This window comes from Diabrotica virgifera, chromosome 1 (genome assembly GCF_917563875.1).
Source record: "Diabrotica virgifera virgifera chromosome 1, PGI_DIABVI_V3a".
In the NCBI taxonomy this organism is placed as follows: domain Eukaryota; kingdom Metazoa; phylum Arthropoda; class Insecta; order Coleoptera; family Chrysomelidae; genus Diabrotica; species Diabrotica virgifera.
The window spans coordinates 194,003,833-194,031,518 of NC_065443.1; the positions used below are offsets into that span (position 1 = coordinate 194,003,833).

Genomic DNA, 27,686 nt, shown 5'->3' on the forward strand with positions numbered 1-27,686 from the left:
ACCAACTTTGTTAAATTTCGAAACAGTAATTTCACTTTTATTTAATAATGGTACGGTAAACAATCCTCGTTTTTTAATATGTTATTCCTTACAAAAATACCTTTAATTTAAGCACAAATAATTAAAAATCGTAAATTTGGGTCAAAAGTTATTAACTTTTTAAGAATTCCCATAAGAGCCCATGTTAAAACTTAACTTTGACCCTTAATAGTAATTAAACGGCGCGGTAAAACATTTTTTTAAAAATCAAGTCTTAGTTTTTTGAAGTAAACTATAACATACTAAAATTTCATGCAAATCCTTAATTCTTTGCCGAAGGTGTAGAACGTCATTAAACTTGTGATATTTTGAAAATTGATCAAATTATTTTAATTTTGAATTGAAATGATTTAAGTGCACTTTACATCAACAATAAATTGAACAAGAAATTGACAAAGTTATTCAAGGCCAAATTTGACGAGTACAAAATGTATGGTTTGTAAAAGAAAATGAAGGAATTTGATGAAATAGAACAATTGGATATGTTTTATTTTGTCAAATTTCTTTATTTTCTTTTTATTCACGGCAAAATTTGATGTAGAATTGTGTTTTGTATAAGTTAAATTTGACCTTGAATAACTTGTTGTCAATTTCTTATTCAATTATTGTTGATTTAAAATGGACTTTAGAATTGAAAAAAAATACAACAAAACATATAGTAAGAAAACAATATATTAGGTGAATATTGATGGTAATCAAATTATATAAATAAAAGTATAGTATTTTTACTACAAAAACGTTATTACGTAGGTCAAAATTTTTGAGGTAAGAGAACTGTCAAAACATTAGAATGTGACATTTCATTATTGCCGTGTTTATAATAAACATAGCAATAATGAAAAGTCACATTCTAATGTTTTGACAGTTCTCTTACGTCAAAAATTTTGACCTACGTAATAACGTTTTTGTAGTAAAAATACTATATTACATTATTACATACTATGTATTTTGGCAGATCAAACAGGTAGGTTTATACCCATGATACATTAACAATTATTACGTACCTGTTGCTTTTAAAAACTATTTAAAAGTCACTACAATATTATAACCTGTTTTGTTTCTGTCCTCACAACAATAAAACTAATATATTATACATTTGTTTACCTTTACCTTTTCCTCCAAACCACAGCTGTCCTACAGCTGCCATATTGGATAATTTTTGACATGTCATTTGAACATCCAATCAGAACAAAGTTATAATGCGCGTATGCGCCTGGGTGATGCGTATGCGCCTGGCTTTAACATATAAAAATTCACCCTCATCGCGCGTAAAGAAGTATAACTTCAAAAACTTTATAGAGCAAAAGGTGCTTAAAATAAGTCAATTTATCCATTTCCGGCCTTATTTTAAACACGCGTTTTTCACCCCCCAAGAAGGGGTAAATGTCACCCCCAAGTAAAAGCAACCAAAGGCACAAATTCAACTTTGAAGTGGAGGGTACGTAGAACCTAAATCCAAATGTTCATGCAATTCGGAGTTGCCCCTGGAAATTACACTCCGAAACGGTCATTTATTGGGCTATCTGGAAATACGTGCATTAATTTCGATCCTTACGGAATTCTTCTGATTTCTGTACCCAGATATGTGAAGGCATCCACATAAACCGGGAGATATTAACAGAAGTTCAACCACGATTTTCTAAGTCCTGCCCTTTGCAATACTGGAAGGTTAGAGAAGGTACTTACAATTTGTGGAAAAATCCACGGGTTTCCTGTGACATTTTCCTGTGAAAATTAGATTTTCCATAAAAAAAAGGGAGTTGCGATGAATTTTTAAGTCCTGCCATATCCATAGAATAACAGGACACTATCTATTTTATGAAGAAAATTTTTTGGGCAGGACGGTTGCAAAAGGACTAAGGGAGTATACAGATATACAAACATGTAATGAAAATAATGAAATTTTCATAATTTTCTAAGTCCTGCCAACTTAATAAATTAATCATATTTATTTCAAAATGACCAAAAAAAATGTTGGCATGACGTCACCTAATGTTTAACTGCACTTGTTTCTTGGAAAATTCTGTATACAATTTTCACTCTGGTTCCGTGATTTTCTAAGTCATAAAATAAATTTTGTTATAAAATAAATAATTTCAGTAGACATTATTCAAAATGGCAGGATGTTTAGTTACACCTTTTTTACTATAAATAGTTAAAAAATTTGTAAGAAAATTCGTGGACAATTACACGATTTTCTAAGTCATGCCATTTCGCACATATTTCAAGAAGGTTAATATAAATCTATTTTCAAAGAGGCAGGATGGTTATATAGTTATTTCGTATAAAAATATTAAATTGTGTGTCTGTAAAATTATTTCAGGGTGTTATACAAACATATTCATATCACCACAATTTTCTGAGTCATACCATGTCGAGTATGCCTAAAAAACACTAATCTAAAACCGTTTACAACTTGGCAGGATAACCGCAAAGATGAATAATACAAAAAATTAATTTGTATATCATTAAAAGGATCGTATCCTGTTAAATATTATTTTCCTGAATAATGTCTCGGAATTTTTACACACTTTTCAAATCTAATAGGAAACTGTAACATCTTTATTTTAAGTGATTAGATCATATTTTTATCTAAGTAAACGCAATAAAAGTAAATAAACAATTTTTACAATTTATTGGTTATAGTAGGGAATTTACCTACCCATTATATTATACAGAGAGCCCAGAAGCTCTCATAACAAACGAAAACCGGAGATTCCTCAGATAATTTGAAGAAAATTTAACTCAATTCACCTAGTTAAAAAATGCTTTCAAGGAAAGCTAAAGCTCTTTAAAGATGGCGTCTTGTAATTCATCATCGTCATAATTCAACCCGGATCTACCCAATGCTGGATATAGGTCTCCCTCAGTCTTCTCCATGCATTTCTGTCCTGTGCTGTCTGCATCAAGTTTCTGTCGATCTGTTTGATGTCATCAGACCATCTGGTTGGCGGACGACCTCTACTTCGATATGCTTCGTCTAGAAGAAGCATACCGAAGTCTTGTAATTAGTTTCTTTGAAATAGCTGCAGAACGCTTTTATTTGGAAAAACAAAAACTGACTTATTTATCTTCCAGAGGTCAATTGTCAAATGTCAATTATCAATTGTCAATTTTTAGTACCGGTCATAGGGGTCCTTTTTGGGTACGGAAACGGATATTTTATCGAATAACTTTTCTGTCTAACTTTTAAGCATTTCTGACACTGGATTATTAAATTCTGGGATAGTTTTGTACTAAAAGGTACTTTTGCTTTAACTCAGAAGAATACGCAGTGTTCTAGAAAAATCGATTCGAAAAATTTTTCGTTTTTTGGTTTTTTGAGTTTAAAAGAATTTAGAAAAGTTCTATTTAGGAAAACGAAAACTGCTACGTTTATTTCTCTTCCAGAGATGAATCGATTTTATCAATTGTGAATTTCTAGTACTGGTCATAGGCATCCGTCTTGGGTAGATCAACGGATATTTTATCTCATAACTTATTGGTCTTTTTTAGACATTTTTGAGAGTAGAGTATTAAATTATGAGGTATTCTAGTACTAAAAGTTACTCTTGCTTTAAGTCGGCAAATACACCGTTTTTTTTTATTTTTTTTTTTATTTTTTCAAATTAAAATAAAAGGTGTACAATATAAAAATGGGTGGAAATTGCATTTTAGTGCATAACATGCATCCAAAAGTGCATAAACCTGTCAAAATCAGTGTAATAAGGGCAAAATTTTGTTATTTGGGAGGTTTTATGGAGTTACGAATACGCAAGCAGAACCGACCTCCGAGTCACCTAGTGCCCAGAGTTGCTGCTAAGGCACGTCATCTGGAGTTTCGTGGGATATCGGCAATAAATTAAAGAAAACAGATTATTCGAGGGTTTTTGAGATGTCCGAACACGAATATTACATTACAACCGACCCTCGGAGCACCTGGTGCCCAGGGTGACTGATCTCGAATTTAGAGAGTTTTTGGGTCGATTCTGATGGCGTCATGTTCAACAACCACAAAACTCCTCGAGTAATCTACTTGCATCACTTTAGTGTCTAAAAGTCTCGAAACTTAAGAATATGGCGTGTATATTAGTCACCCCAAGCACTAAGTAAAGATCTGTTCTAATGTGACATTCTTGTTCAGAAACCCCAAAAACCACCTGAGTAATCTGTCTGTATCAATTTACTGCCGAAATTAATATATAAATATGGTACAGAAAATGCTTAACAAATAAAAAGGAACCATAAAATATCATTTTATTATAATACTAAAATACAGGGTGTCCCATTTAAGAAAACTCAGAAAATACTCATTCCGAGTAACCAACCCCGTATAATAAAATTAAACATTTTGGTATACTATTAATAACTGACAATAGTAGACTATATTAAAAATCGTTTAAGCATAAATTAATAGAAGTTTGTATATCAAGTCACTTACAATATGTATAGGGTGTGAATGTTCCTACAAAATTAACAAAAAAACGTAATTATATTTTAAACTACCTCGTATAATATTTCAAAACACAATTTTATTAAAGAGAACATCGAGTAGAATCCAAAAATCTAAAAATATACGGGGTATTCCATTTAAAAATCATAAATTTGTGTCACCCTGTAAAAACGGGTAGCCCTGTATATTAGAAAATACTGTTAAATCATAGTCCTATCTGTGGCCCATGTTTTACCTAAATTACTTTTTTCGTATATCTTACGACAAACGAGTAATTGGACTTTTTCACACTAATGCCCCACCCTGTATACAAAATAACCATAAAACCATCCTGCCTCTTTGTAAATAGACTTATATTAAGATTCTTGAATCACGTGCAAAATGGCATGGCTCAGAAAATCGTTGACTTTTTCACGAACTTTCTTACAAATCTAGGACTCCTGCCGTCTTACAAGAAACGTTTAACCTTCCTGCCGAGTACCCAAAAGGTATTGATTGTATTTGAATATTATAACTTTTTAAAGGCAGGACTAAGAAAATCACGGAATCAGGGTGAAAATTTTCCGCAGAATTTTCCAAGGGACATGTATATTTAAACATTAGGAGACGTCATGCCAATATTTTTTTTTTGATCATTTTGAAATAAATATGTTTAGTTTATTTAGTTGGCAGGACCTAGAAAATCATGAAAATTTCATTATTTTCCTTACATGTTTGTATACATATATACTTCTTTACCCCGTTTGCAACCCTCCTGCCCAAAAAATTTTCTTCATAAAATCGATAGTATCCTGTCTATCTACGGATATGGCAGGACTTAGAAATTCATCGCAAAACCCTATTTTTATTTTTTGGGAAAATCTAATTTTTACAGGAAAATGTCACAGGAAATTTGTGGATGTTTCCACAGATTTTAAGTACATCGTCTACCTTTCCAGTATTGCAAAAGGCAGGACTTAGAAAATCGTGGCTGAACTTCTGTATAATATCTCCCAGTCTAACACGTTCAAGAGTATAGTTGTCTATTGTGATATAATTTTCATTGAGAGGTGTTCTTTTAACGGTCATATAATTCGTTTTTGCATCGTTTATTTAAAGCTCCCTTTTTCGTGCTTCAGGATCAATATTTTTGATCCCTTCAGTTACTCATGTTAAAGTGTAGAGCTACATCGTCTGCATATGCAGTAATTTGTACTGTCTTGGTGTTTCATTCGTTTTTCTGATGAGTGACTCAAGAACTAGGTTGAATATCATGGTTCAATATGCAGCAATAAATTGTTTAATTCATCCACTGCTTTCGGTTATATTTAAAAAAAATTGTCAGATCGTGTAAAAGTTCGGAGTGTAAGGTTGCAAATTCTCCTTCTTTTGTGTGTTCCTTTAGCATTTTAAGCACCCAACAACGTCTTTTTCTATTTCTGCAATATTTGTTTCCATTTTCTGTTTCTTCGTCAGTTCGTGCGAAGTATGCTTTTTGCGCACGAACGCGATGTTTAAAGCACGACCGGGGCGAGTGCTGCATATCGTGTAAGTGCGCAAAAAGTACTTCACGCACAGTTTCAGACAATATTTTATCTACGATAAACAACTAAAAAACTGCAAGTTTTTCATACATTTCGATTCTATAATTTTTAGAACTTTGACATTTAAAAATTCATAGTTCTTTCAAACCACAAAACTGTCTAAATTTTGTTGTAATTTGTCACCATGACAACTCGAAAGTTAAGGATATTTGATTATATTATGAAAGTGTGCCAAAAATAGTGCGAAAAAGTAAATCCCATTAAAATACATTGTTACTTCACGCACACTTTAAACCCTTCACGTACTGCTATCTATAATGATAGTTTTCACAAACTAAAAACTTATACATAATATGAGATAGAGTAGATAAAAAATCAGTTTACACAAAATTTTATTCCATTGGTGGTTTTTACACTTTTTAATTACAAAATTTCACCCTATATTATTTATAATTAGTGTGACCAACTAGCCCGAAAAATCCGGGACATGGCCCGAATTACGAAGCCGTGTCCCGGCGTCCCGGAAAAGGTTTCCGGGCCATCCGAATTTTCAACTTTTTGGTAACATTCTATTTTTTTCGTTATTCTTTTAAGAATTCACATCAAATTAAATTGTTGGGACGAGAAAAAATCGACAATAAAAATAAGCAATGTAAAGAATTACATTGCAAGAATACATCATATTTTGTTTGTTGAGGTAAATTTAGAATATGAAGGGATTGTTTTTTAAACGTTTTGAAGCTGTTTTCTTGTGGCCTGTTTGGCAATTATATTTTTGATGGGATTAAGCCACAATTGGTTGTATTGATAATTACACTTTTATATTAACCTAAGGTTATACACTCACCGGCAGAGAAAACGGGCACCCCAAAAAATGGGTCATTTTTAATGTCTTGTATTTCCTAAACCTGATGTCCGATTTAAGTAATTTTTTTAATATGTTATAGCCTTATTCTTTATCAATATCGCTGTAATAATATTGTTGCTAGACAGGTACATTGTCATTGTATACAGGGTGTACGAATCAAACTGTGTTTTTTTTTTCTCAAATTTTGGAACACCCTGTGGAATGTTCTAGCTTTTATAAAATACTAAAATTAAAACCCAACTATAGCCTCAGATTTTCTTAACATTCTGTTTTTTTATTCATTCGCTTATGTTGGATAATAAAAAAGTTAGGCACTTTAACAACTAACCCTGTTTCTCGTCAATACAGGGTGTTTTTCAATAAGTACGGCAAGCTTTAAGGGGTAATTCTGCATGATAAAATAATGACAGTTTGCTTTATAAACTTATGACCGCAAATACTTCGTTTATGAGATAGGGGGTGTTGAAATTGTTCTTACAAACTGACGATTTATTTATTGCCCTAAAACGGTTTGTGATATGCAAATGAAATTTGATAGATTTTAAAAGCTAGTTATTGCGCATTTTTTGGCATACAATTGAGAATTTGATATTCACCATTGGCGTGCATACGGGATATATCTAAAATATTTATACCCGTATGCACGCCAATGGTGAATATAAAATTCTTAATTGTATGCCAAAAAATGCGCAATAACTACCTCTTAAAATCTACCAAATTTCATTTGCTTATCACAAACCGTTTTAGAGAAATAAATAAATCGTCAGTTTGTAAGAACAATTTCAACACCCCCTATCTCGGAAACGAAGCATTTGCGGGCATACGTTTATAAAGCAAACTATCATTATTTTATCATGCAGAATTACCCCTTAAAGTTTACCGTACTTATTTAAAAACACCCCGTATTAACGAAAAACAGGGGTAGTTGTTAAAGTGCTTAACTTTTTTATTATCCAACATAAGCGAATGAATCAAAAAACAGAATGTTAAGAAAACCTGAGGCTATAGTTTGGTTATAATTTCAGTATTTTATAAATGCTAGAACATTCCACAGGGTGTTTTAAAGTTTGAGAAAAAAACACAGTTTGATTCGTACACCCTGTATACAATGACAATGTACCTGTCTAGCAACAATATTATTACAGCGATATTGATACAGAATAAGGCTATAAATATTTAAAAAATTACTTAAATCGGACATCAGGTTTAGGAAATACAAGACATTAAAAATTACCCATTTTTAGGGGTGCCCGTTTTCTCTGCCGGTGAGTGTATTTATATGAAAGTTCCACATCACTTTATTTTCTAATTTTTCCTTTTTTGAGAATGATTGGAAGTCAAAACGTCAAAAACTAACAAAAATATAATTATCATCATTATAACCAATTGTGGCTTAATCCCATTAAAAATATCATTGTCAACATAAAAATGTTAAATAATCAATAAAATGATGATATTAAAGTCCTATATTTAAAAAATAAAAATGATGGCCCGATTTTCATTGAAAAGTCCCGGATTTCAAGTATTTTTTTCAGTCTTGTCCCGAATTCAACTGATTTGGAGTTGGTCACACTATTTATAATAGACCATTATATTATGATAGAGCTCCTTGAGATGAGTTTTGTTACACAGATTTTAAAAATTATATACAGGTTTCCATTAAAAATAAAATTTTTGGACTATGCTAGGCTTGCGTGAATCACCCTGTACATTCAAATTTATTTTCAAAAAGAGGACATTCATAGATGAAAATAGACGGGTCAGAGTATTTTTTAATAACTTTCTAAAACAAGGACATGAATAGTTTTAGTCTTAATAGTTTTTAATAAACCACTTCAATTTTAATAAACCACCTAAGTTGTCACCCTATATGAACAAACCTGAAGCCAGAAAATTTTTATATTTTAACTATAAAAAATAACGCTTGTTACCTTGTTTATATTTCTTTTTGGTATACTGTTGGCTGCTTTTTAGGGAAATAAAAGTTTTTTTAACAAAGAATAATTTATATGAGACCAGATCAAGTAGTAACTGTTGCTCCTAATAATAATTATGACCGTTTCATGGTATATCGAAGACATGCTTGGCATTCCACGATGGTTTACAAAAATTTTGAGAAACTGTTTCTTACTCAAGAAAACCTGAACAGGGAAATCCAAGGGCAATAAATGGCGTGGAATATCGTTTTCCTGACTTCAATAGCTTGGACTAATAGACCGGCTCAGACCCTTAAAAATGAAATTTAACGAATGTTACCTCTCACCCCCTAAAATTGTTCCAATTATGGAGAAACTTAAAAATATAAATTTTTATTGAAATCTGAAAATATTTAAAGGTGGCCCCGGGCCCCTGAGACCCCATGCAATTGAAATTAGTCATGTACTACGAATTTCTGCCAAGAATGTAAAAGATATTAATAATTAATCACCTATTAGTTAAAATTAAGCACAGGAATAAAGAATATGAGAATTGGTGAAGGCTAAATGGACTTGGACAACAATGATGATGCTAACGTTGGTGCGGCTGCGACTTCTGAAGGTGAAACCTTACCTAAAAGAGCACGAATCAAAATCATGACTTCTGAACTTTCGTCTTCCCTCGATAGAACCCAGGTATCGTACAAGACAGCCACATTTATTATTAGTGATGTAGTATCCAGTCTTGGTCATGATGTAAGCTCGTTAGTCATCAATCGCAACTATATTCAGCGCGAGAGAGAGATAACTCGATTCAAGATTGCAACAAAATTAAAAAAAAAGACTTTTTATTTCTGGTCCTGTTATTGTTCATTTGGACGGTAAGCTAATGGATGACTTAACTTCCAAGAAACATGTGGATCGCCTTTCTGTTGTTGTGTCAAATGTCAATCGTGGATATGAACAGCTGCTGGGTGTTCCAAAATTACACAATGGGAGGGGAATTGCCCAGGCAAATGCCATTTTGGAATGTTTGTAGGAATGGGGTATTGTTCATGAAGTCGCAGGTCTATGTTTCGATACTACTGTATGCGACTCAGGGCCAAAGTCTGGAACATGTACCATTCTTCAGCATAACTCCAGAAAAGACTTACTTTTTTTAGCCTGTCGCCACCACATTTCGGAACTTATAGTTGGATCTGTGTTTGATGAGGTAATGAGTAGTAAATCATCTGGCCTCCAAATAAGTATTTTCGAAAGATTCAAGACAGCTGTTCAATTATAGACAAAAGTACTTTGGAACTGGCTTCCAACTGGTTCGTTTCTATTATCCTGGAGCCATGCAGAGGCGAGATGGAGGTCTAAAGTTATCTATGCTATAAAGATGTGGTTGCTTCACAGCCAATTAATCATAGCTTTGGAACCGAAGGGAACTGTAAATCAGCGCTCTTCGCAGTCAGTTTATAATTGACGGATTAGATACAAGCACCATTAACTATTGAAGCGCCATTCAATGATTTCGACTTAGGAAGCAGCTCCTTAACGAAAGAAGTGCCATCGTAACGAGCCAAAAACTTCAAAAACACTTATGATGTCTATCTGATCATCTCTTTCCGATGAGTCCTTTTGCTTCCAGGATACTTCCAGAATCCAAAAGATTAATGGTTGCAGTTATGGATAATGAAGCTGCTGAACACCCTCTAAAACGTGCTACTGATATGAAATCTTGTGCATTTTTGGAGAGCGAAGGTCTGGAGAAGTTTTTACTGTAAACTCCAAACAACTCTTCAACATACTTGGACTTCCTGATGACTTTATAAAAAGAGATCCGGTTCAATGGAGAGATGATGAAGACGGCTTTTAAGCCGGCAGCTTAAAAGATGGTGAAGAATTTCGTGACGACAAATGATAGGACAGAAAGAGGAGTTGCACTAATTGAAGACATTAATAAAAACTCACTAATAAGGAAGAACAGTTACAATACCTCTTGCAAGTGTCGCGGAGCATCGAAAAATGTTTCCGGGCTCTATAAAAAGCAAAATCTTGAAAACAAAACAACATAAGAAGTAATAACTGTAGTGAATCTTTCTTATAGGAATTAAAGATCATAAAAATTATTTATTTTTATTAATAAATTATTAAAATTATTTTGTATATCCCATTATTTTATTATGGCATTATACTAACATGAATAACGAATATATTAAACTTCCGACCCGGGGCCACCTCTAAATATTCACCGATTTTCATGAAATTTCGCACGTTGAAGTTTGATGTATAATGGAACACTTTCGTGGGGTGAGAGGGTGAAATTTCAAAATTTAAATTTTCTCACATATGTTAAGGGCCACCCTAGACCGACAGATGTTCATAGTGCAATGTTTCACTTTATACTGTATCCATAAGATAATGTGATCAAAACTTATCTACTACAGGCAGTATTGGACGTTGCTGATCAACAACAACACTTGAACTTCTCCGGTGCTCATGAAGATTGGGGCATGAAAGATTGGAGAAACGATCTATTTACAGACGTGTCTTCTTTTGTAACTGATGGTCGCCAAAGAGTGTGGATAAGTTCCGGAAGACGATATGCCTAATATTCCTTTTATCCTAGAGTATAGTTTGGCGGTGGAGTTTGGTTATAGAGTGGCATTTCTTTGGAAGCAAATACAGATCTTGTTATGCCATGGGGAGGACGCCTTTGTGCCGATAGGTTGGTACATTGAGGAATGTCTGGAAGAATATGTGGTACCTTCTTCTTCTTATTCAGCTGTCCTGTCCGTCGCGGACGTTGGCTATCATCATACCAATTTTTAAAGGTTGAAAATTTTCGCCTATTGGAAGATAATTCTCGGCCGTCCATAGCCAGTATATCAATATAACACTACAGATATTGGTAATCGGATACTCGTATGGCCTTCTGGAACTCCAAACCGTAACTTCATAAGCATTTGTGGCACAACTTGGGAAGAGTAGTTAAAAAAATATGGCAAGTTTGAAACTGCATTTCAAAGAGCGGGGCCTTCTGAGGACGAATAATATCGTCTAGTTGTAAACAAAGGCCTATGTATAATAATGAATATTCTTGTGTGCTTGTACTAGAATTTAAACTTACAGGGCTATAAGGTACATACTCTATTACTTTTTTAAATATTTTATTACCTAACGCTATTGTAAACATATTATTATGCTTTCTTAGGTACTGGATATGTAGCAAACATTTGTTCGATGGCCAATGTAAAAGCTTATTATATATTTATTCAAAGAAAACAAGTTATGCAAATTTTCGATGACCTCAACTGCCAAAGATTTCAACCAACAACAGAGAAAGCCAAGAAGATAGCCCAAAAAGGATTAGACTTCTATTATAAGGTATGTCGGTTTTTGTACGCGATACCTTTAGGTGACTAATGCCTGGTTGCACCAACAAATCTTAAGCTCCAACTTAGCCCAGCTCATCTTAAAGGTAGGTCTGCCTTAAGTATCACTTACGATGGACCATAATTTTCGATTCCTATCTAATAATTATCAATTAGATCGATTATTAAATTATAATATTTTTATTATATTATATTATCACAATTGGGGCCGCGTAGCGCAGGTGGTAGTGTGCTTGCCTCGCATGCCGGTGGTCCGGAGTTCAAATCCTACCGCCGGCAAGAACAACTAGATATTTTTAAAAATGTCTATAGGCCCCAGGTCGACTCAGCCTGAATAAAATGAGTACCTTGGGTAAAACCAGCGGTAATAATAGGCGGTTGAAGCGTATCACTGGCCCTGTTACCTTCCGTGTATACCGTAGGCCCTAGATATAGCAGACTACCCTGCTATACTCCCAAAGCCGCGTGCGGTATAAAACGGGAGACTATTATATTATCATAATTTTATTGTGTAATTTCTTATCTTATTCTCGTCTCAAGCTTAAGGTCTGTTACTGCAACCAGTCACTAGTTGTAGTATACTAAATTTTATATTGTATTTTTTCAATATTTCATATAGATCAATCAAGTTAGTAAAAAATAAGCCGTCTTTCGACATAATTGAAAAGACGAGGTTTGACAGTTGAAATGTGTAGTATGAGATATTACAAAAGGAATACCATCTTGGGATTCATCAATTTTTTAGTGGAACAATTTTTAAATAAACAATCAAAACATGAAACTTAGTCTTGTGCTCGTAACTTAAAAACTTGTTTATTTAGAGATTTGACGTCCACAGATAACTTTTTTAGAACAAAAAGATACATCGAATGAGATACGCTAAATGAAAATCGGTTAATAAACAAAAAAGTTATTGCAAAACAGACGACAAAATCATTGTTTTTGAATATTGTTAATAACAATTTTATCGCTTATTAGAATATGTTTAAATATACCTAAACTTGAGGGCATTATGGTGTTTGAATGGTGTGCAAAAAATGGTCTAGATCTGTTAAATAGTTTTCGCAAAATTGAATTTGTTTATAAAATTTTTTGAAAAACGAGCTAATTTCTGAGGCTGGTCCAGTTAATATGGCTAAATATATCTCAATAATCCGGGGCTCATTTCCTTCGTTAAGATGTATAATAAAAAATTACATGTACGTACACAAAATTATTTGTTAATAAATAGCAGTTTTTAAGCTTATAAACAATTACAATAATTTCGTAGAAATTAGATCAAATTAAATGGTAATAAAAAATACGGAAAGCTGGTTAAAATACATAACTTCCAAAAAAAATTTTAGGTCCTAGGACCCTTGGGGTCTGAGATAGCTCCTTTTTTTTGAAAAAATCACTGTTCCATTAATTAACAACACTAAGATCTGAAATTAACCAATATTTTTTAAGAAAAGTCAAAGTTTTTAACAAAGTTTTTAGCAAGAAAAAATGTTAAAAATTGTTTAAACGGTAGTGTTATAAACAAAAAGTATTTTGCGTTGCGACAAAAGTAAAAAAAATAATGGACGTAGCCGAATGAGAATAAATTCGCGGACTACCATTCGCTAGCGCTAGACCGTTGCAGCCCATTTTTAACATTGACAGTATACCGGATTTGAAGCTTAATATTATATTTATATATTTTGGTAAAAACTTGCATTTTATGAATATTATTATGTTGCACATTTATTTAGTAAAATTATATTTTAAATAAATAAATTTAAAAAATGACAATAAAAAGGCCACTTCAAAAAAGGCTTATACATCCCATTAGCTGCTTTGTTTTGGATAATTTTGCAATGAAAATAAGATAAACATTATTATTTTGATGTTGTACCATAGATAAAAAAAAAATAGTAAACTTGGTACAGTAGAAACCGATTGGTAGGTACAGGCTATTTTTTCTTCTCTATTTTGAATCCGTGTGAAGTCCAGGCTGTATCTTCGACCCCGTTAGGTAAATTATTCCTATTTGTATTTTTTGCACAAACTTACTCAAAAAAAAGTTCCTTATAACAAATCCAGAGGGTACCAAGAGCTACCGCGGCCGGAAAATTGTTTAAACAATTTTTTCATTAGTTTTTTGTTAACTTATAAAATTTGGGTTACAAACTGTTTAGTTTATAATTTTAATCAACGTAGCATTAAAACATAGGTCTTGAAGAAGTTTTCTGGAAAATTTAGAGTCAAAATATGCAACAGAAAAAAAGTTACACGACCTTGTAGACGAGTGGTACTCCCCAAAGAAAAGCTCATTTCTCGAGATATCAACCACACTGTGGTGAATGGCTAATTTTGGTCTTACTTTATGTTTTTGATGGTGCTGAAAACGAAAATGAGTTTTATTTTGAATTTTAGATGCGGACACATTGTCAAAATCGAAATTTAACCCTAAAAATAAAAAAAAATGAAATCACGTTTTTCTTAAAATTAAAGTTACACCACTTTTTTTCTATAAAACATTTTGTTCTCTGTACTCTAGATTTTAACATAAAATTAATTAAACAGCTAAATTTCAAATTATGTCACTTAACTTTTGCGATTAAACTTTGCAATTCAAGAATCTGCACCTTTTACTTCAATCAATTTATAACTTTCTTTATAGAAAGACAGAAATATTTAAGTAGGTCCCATTGCCTTCAGAATGGTGAGAAATATATACTATAAAAATTTCAGAAAAAAATATTACAATGGAACTGAGTTGTAGCAAGTTAAACGCAAAAAACGTGATTTTTATTTTTAGGGTAAAGTTGCGATTTTGATAATGTTCCCTCGCGTAAAATTCAAAACAACCCTAATTTTCGTTTTCAGCACCATCAAAAATATAAAGTATTACCAAAATTAGTATGAGTATCTCGAGAAATAAGCTTTTTTTGGGGTGTGCCAGTGTGCCGCTCGTCTATAAAGTCAATTTTCCTATTGCATATTTTAAATTAAATTTTTTTTGGAAACCTTCTTCATGAATTATATTTTATTTCTATGTTAGTTAAAATTATAAACTAAAAAGTTTGTCACTCAACTTTTTTAAGTAAACATGAAACTAACTAAATCTGACGACAAAATGTTTAAAAATTAACAACTTCTCTTTTAATGTGTTTAATCATTTTGGACAAATCTCATTGTTATTTAAATATTTCAAAGATAATACAGTAAAATTTTCAAAAGGAAATATTTACAGCGACCAAAAATACAGTGAGTTTAAATTGAAAAATCATCAAAATTGATTTATCGCATTTTTGCATAAAATTTGATTTTTGAACATGTTCCACTAATTCTAGAAAAAAATAAACTCCATATTCGGATTCGGAGACCTCGAAAACATAAGCAATGATGAAAATTTGTTATTCACTTTAAAGTTGATTTTTGTGGTCGGTATAACGTAATTTTAGGAGTCGCGCCAACCGCGCCCACTATTCAGTCAGTCGACTACGCCCGCTATTTTTTACTTTAGTCGGAACGCAAAATACTTTTTGTTTATAACACTACTGTTTAAACAATTTTTAACATTTTTTCTTGCTAAAAACTTTGTTAAAAACTTTGACTTTTCTTTTAAAATATTGGTTAATTTCAGATCTTAGTGTTGTTAATTAACGTAACAGTGATTTTTTCAAAAAAAGGGGCTATCTCAGACCCCAAGGGTCGTACGGCCTAAAATGTTTTTTTAGAAATTGTGTATTTTAACCAGCTTTCCGTATTTTTTATTGCCATTTAATTTGATCTAATTTCTACGAAATTATTGTAATTGTTTATAAGCTTAAAAACTGCTGTTTATTAACAAATAATTTTGTGTACGTATATGTAATTTTTTTTTTCATAGGCTGTTAGTATACATCTTAACGAAGGAAATGAGCCCCGGATTATTGAGATACATTCAGCCATATTAACTGGACCAGCCTCAGAAATTAGCTCGTTTTTCAAAAAATTTTAAAAACAAATTCAATTTTGCGAAAACTATTTAACAGATCTGGACCATTTTTTGCAAACCATTCAAACACTATAATGCCCACAATTTTAGTTATATTAAAACATATTCTAATAAACAATAAAATTGTTATTAACAATATTCAAAAACAGTGATTTTGTCTTCCGTTTTGTAATAACTTTTTTGTTTATTAACGGATTTTCATTTAGCATATGTCATTCGATGTATCTTTCTTTCTGAAAAAGTTACCTGTGGACGTCAAATTTCTAAATAAACAAGTTTTTAAGTTATGAGCAAAAAACTAAGTTTGACGTTTTGATTGTTTATTTAAAACCTGTTCCACTAAAAAATTGATGAATCCCAAGATGGTAGTATTTTTGTAATATCTCATACTACACATTTCAACTGCCAAACCTAGTCTTTTCCGTTATGTCTAGTAAAAACCTAACTTGATTGGCCTAATAAAATTATTTTAAATAATAATATCAGTTTATTACATTAATTAAATAAAACAGTAGGCTCAACCATACTTACTGCTATCTAGATATATAATCTAGAGATTGAGCCGCATTTGGCTGTTCAATTCAACACTGGAATTGCCTGCAGAAAAGGTAATTCCTGCAGTAAAGGAATTCTGTAGGTCCTGAGGACCTACAGAACTGGAAAAAATTAGGGGAGAACTTTGGACGCCGAAGGCTGAATAATGATGATAATAGGACATTTTATGTACCAGGGTGACAAGATGACACAGAGAATAGTTACTATAAACCAATTTCAAGAATAAGAAAATAAATGGCAGGTTCTTATCAATCTCGAAAAACAAAAACAAAAATTTATACCACTGAAACCACTAACAAATTTAGACTTAAGGATATGGTTTGAAATTTTTAATTGTTTAATATGTATTTATTTTAAATCAGTGCATAACTTCAAGAACGGTCTCCGAAAATTTCAAATAATTGATCGGAGTAAAATTACAAGAAATACAGCATGTTGAAAATCTCTTCCTTAGACTCACTTTGTTGCTGTTTCGACTTTCTCAACTAGTCAGAACTCAAGGACTCTACTATATGCAGTCACATTACGTCTTCATTCGTCTAGGAAAAGGACAGAAAGAAATTTGCTAGTATAATCTGAGTAAAAATAGAAAAGAAAAAACGGTTTATGCTTGCTATCGATTCAGAGGGATGCTCAATCCCTGGAGAGCTGTTTCTGTCTTACAGACTTCCTCAGTAGAGCTGTAACGGGGTAACGTTTGAAATCCACCTTTCAAGTACATTTTTGTGATTTTTTTTTTTTTGAAGCTAGGGTACAATTATTTTATATTTAAATTAAATAAGCTTAAGTACAATTCACAAAATGTTCAAAACAAATTTCAAGGAAGAATATTGAAAAATAAGCCAACACCCTTACAGACACCTAAAAAAGTGGATTTTGCGGTGGACATCAGGACTGGTCACTGAATTATGTAAAACAAAAAATTCAAAAAGAAAAAGACGGTTTATACTTGCTTTCTATTCAGAGAGATGCACAATATCTGGACAGCTGTTTCTGTTTTACAGACTTCCTCAGCAGAGCTATGGTGCACACCTCTGAAGCATAACTAAGGAAAAGTAACAGTAAAAGTCACAGATTAAGGATGTACCAGAAAGAATTTCCAACAAGGAAAGTTTTCAGATGTATATGTTATAGTCAAAGCCCGAATTTCAGGCACTCCTAGGTTTGACTAGGCAATCCTCAGGTCTAACTGACGGTCTTAGTCAAAGCCCGAAATTAATTACAGTTTCGGCCTTTGACTAGTCAAACCTAGGATAGACTAAGTTGGTCAGGCAAAGGTCGAAATTTAATTTTATGAAATCGGGGTTTGACCAGTCAAACCCCGATCAGCTATTAAAATACCGTAGTTTGTTAGATTAGGTTTAATAACATTTTTTAATTTTAATGTTAATTATTTTTTTCTACAACCGTGTTAATAATGCAATTTTTAGCACTCCATAGCAGCGTTAAAAATGCTACTTTAAGGCACTAGTGATTTAAAAATTTTAAGGCACTGCAGTTAAAAGTGAATTGTCAAATTGTGAAACGTCAAAATATTTATATTTCATTTAATAACATTAATATTAATAGTGCAACTTGCGCAATTTGAAGAAGGTGGTTTAAAAGGTTTTTTAAAATTTAATTTAAACTATATTATTGCATTTTTAACACATTTGTAGAAAAAAAACAAGTTTATGTAACGGTATAATATTTTCGCTAAGAATTTTTAGACATTCCCCTCGAGTGTAGACAACCAGTTCTACCTTTTACGGGTCATAGGTTTTATGGTTTCAGCAATTAACAAAAATATTGTATTTTATAATGATATATTGATATTGATATATGATATATTGTATGATATACGTGTTAGAAAGTACATTTTTAAGGCACTCATGTGAATTGCAGAATTTGCTTCGCTCATTCTGCAAACTTTCACATGCGTGCATTAAAATTGTACTTTTAACACTTATATCATAAATAACTATTATATTGCCGTAATTAAATTAAAAAAATATTGTTTATTCTCGCATGTTGAGGCATTGTGGCATTTAGAGTTGCACAATACGGTAGATCTTTTACACGTACATAATTTTAAAGAGAATTTCTTATTGCAGTAGCATTTTATAAAGCCTTTTCCTCCAAATATAGAATCTTTTGTACTAATTTCTCTTAGAGACAGCTTAACGCCTGGAAAATCTTCGAAATCAAGAAAATTCTGTTAGGATTCTTTTATTCTGAAAAAAGTATGTTTATTGTTCCTTATTTTGTACCAACTCTGTAAAAACCGTCAATTGTTTTATCTTGTATGCTACCCAAAATATTTCGAGCATCTGCTTTGGCTCTATCAAAGCTGGGTATAGGTATTGTTACAGTTTCTCCGATCGAAATTGGAGGAAATTTTTTTTCACTCAATTGTTTCATAACATTAGCCTGGGCATGAAGTCCTTAAGCGCATTTCCTTTATTTATTTTAATATTTTCTGTCTGTGTAACAATACCTATCCCCAGCTTTGAATGCTTTGATAGAGCCAAAGCAGATGATCGAAATATTTTGGGTATCACACAAGATAAAACAGTAGACGATTTATATAGAGTTCGTATGAAATACGAAACAATAAACACACTTTTTTCAAGAAATCAAATAAGAGAATGCAAAGAGAATTTTTTTAGTTTCGAAGATGTTCCAGACGTTAAGCTGTCTCTAAGAGAAATGAGTACAAAAGATTCTAAATTTGGAGGACAAGGCTTTATACAATGCTACAGCAGTAAGAAATGCTCTTCAAAATTATATAAGTGTAAAAGGTCTAACGTACTGTGCAACTCAAAATGCCATGATGCCTCAACATGTGAGAATACACACTAATTTCTTTTATTTTAATTACGACAATCTAAAAATAATAAACATTAAAATTAAAATTTTTTATTAAACCTAATCATAAACCTAATATTAAACAAATTACGACATTTTAATAGCTGATCGGGGTTTGACTAGTCAAACCCCGATTTCATAAAATTAAATTTCGACCTTTGCCTGACCAACTTACTCTCTCCTAGGTTTGACTAGTCAAAGGCCGAAACTGTAATTTATTTCGGGCTTTGACTAAGACCGTCAGTCAGACCTGAGGATTGCCTAGTCAAACCTAGGAGTGCCTGAAATTCGGGCTTTGACTATAACATATATAATTATTTAACTTTTTATTAATTTTTATTATAATGGTCTATTTTGTATCTGAGACTTTTCAATTTATTTAAGAGATGTCGCTGATTGCGTCCTAAAGTGGACTTTAAATAATCTTTGAAACTTCACGTAAATAAATGGGTTGGCTTGGTTTTGCTTCTGAGGTATGCACGTTAGCTCTGCTGAGGAAGTCTGTAAGACAGATACAGCTGTCCAGATATTGTGCATCCCTCTGAATAGAAAGCAAGCATAAACCGTCTTTTTCTTTTTGAATTCCTTGTTACATTATGATCCAGTGACGAGTTCTGATGTCCGCCGTAAAATCCATTTTTTTAGGTGTCTGTAATGGTGTTGGCTTATTTTTCAATATTTTTACTTGAAATTTGTTTTGAATATTTTGTGAATTGCACTTAATAAGCTTATTTAATTTAAATATAAAATAATTGTACCCTAGCTTAAAAAAAAATTACAAAAATTTACTTGAAATGTTGATTTCAAACGTTACCCCCTTACGACGTTCCAAGTAGGAGGACTTGTAGGCTGCAAAGAAAGCACCCGTGTTGAGCTGGCCCCCCCCACTTGCAAAAATTAAAAAACAAATAGCCCTGATTTATGAGCTATTTATGAGCTCTCATATTCCGCAAACTAAAAATTTTGAGCTCGTTCCACTGAGCAGGAATTTAATACCCTAGTGGGGGGGCTGAGTCAGCCCCCCCCCACTACTTAAAAATAGGAATATTGAATCGGTTTTTTCGGCAGAATTACGAGCTATTTATGAGCTCTTGAAATTATATAGTTTCGATTTTTTAGCTCATCCCCTTCACCCCCAAACAACCCTTTCATTGATTTAACTTAAGAGAAAGATGCTGAGAAAACTTAAAATATATCGTATTGCGGATATAATTCCTATCGCTTATATACTCTAAGAATAAACTATTAAATCAAGGGCATTTCGATTATTGAGCTACAACCCCTTCGCAAGAAAACCACCCTATCTTCCCGGCTTAAGAGAAAGTTGTACTTAAAATGCGTTAAACTAATTATTTGGCCACTACATATCATTTAATAATTTATAAGCTTCCAAATTACGCGCATTTAGATCAGTAAATTGCAATTTATTTTGTATAGTGCAGTCACTGAAGGTAAAAATCAAAGATTACCTTCAATTTCGGTGAACCTTCATCGATTTTCACGAAAATTGGTCAGTGGTTAGAGGATACGTCAAGAAACAAAGGTGACATGGTACCACCTTGCGCCTTTACCCTGAGGGTGGATACCGCCCCTTCTCGGGGGTGAAAATTATTTTATAAAAAATAACTGCACAAATCAATAAAAGAACAAATTAAAAGCAAAATTTATTATATAAAGTTAATAAAATAAGTCAATACTTTTTAAGTTATTAAAGATCAAAGATTTTAATTATTTGTGAAAAAAATGCATGTTTTGAAGAGGTTTTTTGTAAATCACTGAAAAACTGTAAGTTTTTACAAAAAAGTTAATAGTAGTTTAATTCGTATAGCTTATATTCTAAGAATAAACTCTTAAATCACGCACCTTTCGATTATATAGCTACAACCCCTTCGCAAGAAAACGACCCCATTTTCCCGGCTTAAGAGAGAGTTGTTCTTAAAATAATTTAAATTGATTATTTGGCGACTACATATCGTTTAATAATTTATTAGCTTGCAAAATATACGCATCGTGAAAATGAATGGAGATTTACCGAAATCGAAGGTCATAGTTGATTTTTACCTTCAGTGACTGCACTATAGAAAGAAAATGGCAATTCAATAATTGAGATGCGTATATTTTGCGAGCTCATAAATTATTAAACAATATATAGTCGACAAATAATTAATTTAAATTATTTTAAGTACAACCCTCTCTTAAGCCGGGAATATGGGATGGTTTTCTTGCGAAGGGGTTGTAGTTCAATAATCGAAAGGCGCGTGATTTTAGAGTTTATTCTTAGAATATAAGCTACACGAATTAAACTACTTTTAACTTTTTTGTAAAAACTTACAGTTTTTCAGTGATTTACAAAAAAACCTCCTCAAAACATGCATTTTTTTCACAAATAATTAAAATCTTTGATCTTTAATAACTTAAAAGTTATTGACTTATTTTATTAACTTTATATAATAAATTTTGCTTTTAATTTGTTCTTTTATTGATTTGTGCAGTTATTTTTTATAAAGTAATTTTCACCCCCGAGAAGGGGCGGTATCCACCCTCAGGGTAAAGGCGCAAGGTTTCTTGACGTATCCTCTAACCACTGACCAATTTTCGTGAAAATCGATGAAGGTTCACCGAAATTGAAGGTAATCGTTGATTTTTACCTTCAGTGACTGCACTATACAAAATAAATTGCAATTTACTGATCTAAATGCGCGTAATTTGGAAGCTTATAAATTATTAAATGATATGTAGTCGCCCAATAATTAGTTTAACGCATTTTAAGTACAACTTTCTCTTAAGCCGGGAAGATAGGGTGGTTTTCTTGCGAAGGGGTTGTAGCTCAATAATCGAAATGCCCTTGATTTAATAGTTTATTCTTGGAGTATATAAGCTATAGGAATTATATCCGCAATACGATATATTTTAAATTTTCTCAGCATCTTTCTCTTAAGTTCAATCAATTAAAGGGTTGTTTGGGGGTGAAGGGGATGAGCTCAAAAATCGAGACTATATAATTTCAAGAGCTCATAAATAGCTCGTAATTCTGCCGCAAAAACCGATTCAATATTCCTATTTTTAAGTAGTGGGGGGGGGCTGACTCAGCCCCCCCCCCCCACTAGGGTATTAAATTCCTGCTCAGTGGAACGAGCTCAAAATTTTTAGTTTGCGGAATATGAGAGCTCATAAATAGCTCATAAATCAGGGCTATTTGTTTTTTAATGTTTGCAAGTGGGGGGGGCCAGCTCAACACGGGTAAAGAAAGCTTGGTGGTGATATAACACTAAGAAATATCGTAAAACGCTCAGTAACACCCTATAAATATGCATAGGTAGTAACATTGTTTAAATTTATTTGCATAGGATCTTTCTAACGTCTATTCTTTAAGAGGATGGGTACGTATTTTCTGCTGCAATGCTATTCAAATGGGGATTCATGATTCATTTTTTCGAATCCTGAGAAAACTAATAAGTATTTTTGAAAAATTTAAACGCAGAATAAAAGATTACGTTATTGGCGAGGGCCGAAAGTCCCTGAGAACTTCTATAATGTTTATTTTAATAAGTTACAGGGGTGAAAAACTAAGAGAAAATTTAGTGTGATATTTAATTTAAAATATCTCATTCAAAATATACCTTTTATTTATTCTAAGGGACTTTCGACCGTCGGTAATAGTATAGTCTTTCATTCTGCGTTTAAATTTTTCAAAAATAATTATTGGTTTTTTTCAGGATTCGAAAAAAATGAACACAATGTCCGTGGTAATATTTCCAAATCTATTTTTGTCATACAAAACGCACTTAGTCGAATAGAATATTGTCAGCATACTGTCAGTCAGACAGTGACAATCAGTGACAATTTTAAATATTTGACATGGCATCGCGAATATTTTGAGTTGTTGATTAAATAATATTGATATATAGTGTATTTGATAAATAATTGATTTAAGACGTGAACTGAATAAAAAGTTATTTTTAAGAATACATCAGGATAATATAATCTGTCATCCAAGTATTTTGTTGTTAAAGATGTTCAAAATTGTAAGCGTTCCATAGACACAATATATTATTAAAAAATCACTTTAACACTTTTCCTCTTTTCTCGATTGAGTATTAGTTTTTGTTGTACATATAAATTATTACAATCACTGAATACATAGTTAGTGAAAAAATTATCACATTTATTAAATAAATTAATAATTTGCAATTATAAAAATAACAGTTGTCCAAGAACATTCAAAAGCCATCTCTTTAAATTAATGATGACATTTTCAAGTAGAATGACATTCTAGTAATGTTTACATATCCACACCAGTGTGAATTTTACTACACGTAATTTGCCGTGTAAAGACAGAAAAAGTAGGGATACCCGTAAAATATTTGTGAATTATGTACCGATGGCCTTAAAACTAGACTGAAAGTTAAAAATTCTATATTGCATTATAAAAGTAAAGACGAGTAAAGTTTTTAGGTGAAATGTAAATATAGCTCACAAATATTGGCAATATGATTTTAAAGTCTTCTACTTTAAAATGTATAATTACCAGAGAACGGCAGTTCTCGCCAGTGGCGCACATCCACACTCCCCTACACGCGACATTATATATACACGAAATTTTCGACTTTCTAAATCTGACTAAATTAAAAATTGGGTCAACTCCCATCTTAATGTTCAGGAACAGACTCACCCATTCATATGCCAACCATCCATTTTGGTCCACGGGTGTGGATTTTACGGCCCTTCCTATTTAGGGTCTGTTTTTCGTTCTCGTCCCCAAAACTCCCAAAAACTTCGAAAATTTAACTCCGACCTTTATGGTTTCTGATAGTACTGATCATTACCTTTCTAACGAATGTCTAATTTTGAAAATCGGTGATACCATTCAAAAGTTACCGAGCTCAGAAATATGATTCATTTTTTATTTAAAAAACGGAAAATGTTTGTCGATAATAATATGTATGTACGTATGTATGTATGTGGAAAAGTTAAACCGATCTGAATTTTTTTCTGTGTTTGAAGAGGGGGTTAGGGCGGATTCAGAACCGATGTAGTTTGTGACTTTTAACTACCCATATGCCAGCTATTATAGGATTTGTTAGGTACAAAACGGCATATTTTGGGGGTATATATCTTCGGTTCAAGAAGAGACAGGAGAACTGCAAATATACCAAATCAATAGTATTGAGTTAGGCTTTTAAATGGTGTCCAAGTTGCTAGGATCAGACATACACACGGCTTAGTATAGCCGAAAAACTGAAAAACTAAACTTTGAAAATTTTGGTTTTTCGACAATTACTCAATATTTCAACCTACGAATTGCGCCAATAACTGAGCGTTTGTAGAAGGACTCTAGGCGAATCTAAGGGTGTATACCTCATATCCGGAAAAATTCGAATTTTTAAGTTATAGTCTTCATAAATATGATAAAATCTATTTCTTACGGGAAAAACGGTTTTTCAAGCTCAGTAATTCCTGTAATACCTTTAGTTACCATACTTGACCTTAGATTCGTCAGATACTACTTGTCAGTACGTTTCAAACTCAGTTTAGTGATCAAAATCGGTTAAGCCGTTTAGAAGTTATTAAGCTACAAAGGTATAATCCACTTAACGATTATTCCCTAAATGGTTTATGCAGTTGTAGTGGTTACGACCGAGTTCATTTACGACCTAATTCGAGTTCATTTACCGGTCATCCCAATATTTTTTTCAATCTATTTCGAATAGAAAAAAAAACTAGTGTAGGTAGATTCGATGGACACTAGATCATTTGGGAGATAATGCGACAAAGGCGACTATTTATAAATATTAACGTGTAATCAAGAAACATTGCATTTAACTTCAAACGCTAAACGCCGTAACATGAGTGGCGCCTATAATATTCCAGCTACAAAAGATCTAATACGAATATTACGTGGCGCGAAAATATATTTTCAGTTTGATGCAAAACAAAATTCTATAGTTTTATTTTAAAGGATTTTTCCATAATATTTGCTAAATTTGAAGTAAAACGCGCCACAAAAGAGTAACTTTGATACAGTTTGAATTTTGAAACTCTTTTGTGTCTGGTTTACTTCAAATTTAGCAAACATTATGGAAAAATCTTTTAAAATAAAACTATAATTTTGTTTTGCATCAAAATGAAAATACATTTTCGCGCCACGTAATATTCATATCAGATCTTTTGTAGCTGGAATATTGTAGGCGCCACTCATTTTTACGACGTTTAGCGGTTTTTCATTCTTGTATATTATATGTCTGAATTGGCGATATAAATGGGTCAGATTAAATAAATTATTAGAATAATTTTTTACTAAGCAACAACATTTTTGTTTAATTTAGTAGTAAGTATTTTGTATTTTGACAACGCACCCAATTTGGGAGTCGAAACGTCAATAAAATTATTTTTGAAAAGAATTTTGGTAATTCCTAAAATCCAAAAGAAATAAAATAAGATGTAGTGCTTAAAAATTGCTTTCCTATTCAAAATTCCAAACTCCTGTTTTGTCTATCTCAAATGTGTTTGTTCAAGAATTTTGTTATGTGTTATTTATCAACTTAAAAAACAAAAGAGTTTTTTATCATTAAAAGAAACCATCAATGCAACAATACAGGTAATGTTTCACCAAAATTTTAAATTAAAATTAATTTTGATCTACACAACTATTTATTAAACTCAACAAATATTACTATGCAATAGAAATAAAAAGTTTTTACAAAGCTTTTTTCATTTTTCATTTATCATTATTAATTTTTTCTACACTTTAACTTTTTTTAAACTTCTTAGTGATATTCCATAGTTTTTCATTGTACTATAGATAATTATAACTTCACATTACAATAAGTTTAATTTACTTACTACATTGCCTTAACACTTAGCTTTAATTCTGAGTCAGTTATGAATGATTTTACATTTTTACTAATTTTTCGACAATTTTAATATTTTTATATGAAAAAGTTTTAACAAATTACTATTGTTCAATTTCTTCTTCAACTTCAATTTTTAAACATAGCAAATAAATATTCACAAACAGATCACATCTATTACACAAACGACCAATCTGTTCTAAAAGTCGCACACCCAGCACAACATCTAATTATCATATATAATTAAAAGCTACATTAATAATTAAAATAACATCACCATATATAATTAAATTAAAGTAACATCACTATATAATATAACTAACAAATTAGACTATCGGTTTAATGTCGTATTTCCCTACTAAACCCCTCAAGACCCCACCGATGTTTTCACCATCCCTCTAGCAAAGTGCACAGAAAAGTATGATATTGTATACTACTACATTCTTCCCTTATACCGGAAGCATTTGATTTTACTTCAACCGGACCTGATGATGCTGTATAAATTGTAAACAGCGAAACCGGTCGTCAGTGGTAAAATAAATTGTTTGTGAGAACGTCTCTCTTTTCTTTACTACAATTTTTTTTTTCTTTTTCAATTTAATTGTGGCTTATTTCTCATTAAGAATAGCTTGTCATTTGAAAATTTAAATTTATTAACCAAATTAAAAATAGTGATTTTTTCTCATGACAATTTTTGTAGAAAATTGTTTGACGTCATAATAATGAATAAATATTTTCGTAGGCAAACGTGTTCCTTACTGCCATATCGGTAGTGGCTTGCACGTTTTCAGTGACAACTCCAATATTTTATCCTAAAAATGGCGGTCTACCCTTTGCGACATGGTATCCCTTTAATGTGTCATCTACACCTATACACCAAATCGTCTACCTTCACCAGACCATAGCAGTGTACTATAATACTCTAATCAACGTCAGTGGCGATTTGCTGGTGGCTGGTTTGAGTACGTTTATCGGTGTTCAGTGCGATTTGCTATGTTACGAACTCGTAGAAGGTCGAAGTGACTCCTTGGTCGATTATATCACGTATCATCAGGAAATTGTTAAGTAAGTATATTATTTCCCATGTTGTAACAATTAAAAAATCTTACAGGTTTTAATTCGCGCATTTTATTTCCCCTTCTGTATATAAGTTTTTTCAATGCAAACGTGACTTAATGAAGATATAAAAAGAGAAAACTTGAATATCTAAGTCACATAATTAGAGGTCAACACCCGGGAGGAATTAGACAAAGAGACAGTTTAAGCCACTTCTTGTTTAACGTACTCATGGGCAAAATTATAAACAAA

General features: G+C 32.1%; 1 protein-coding gene across 1 annotated transcript in view; it reads left to right on the forward strand.

Annotated features, from left to right (window-relative positions):
* Positions 1–27,686, forward strand: part of LOC126878999 (odorant receptor 43a-like) — a gene marked incomplete at its 3' end in the record, with an annotated part of 56,118 nt that overhangs the window by 10,233 nt on the left and 18,199 nt on the right. The window contains 2 exon segments of the mRNA XM_050641878.1: positions 11,981–12,153; positions 27,121–27,443. Coding sequence (XP_050497835.1) covers positions 11,981–12,153; positions 27,121–27,443 — 496 coding nt within the window.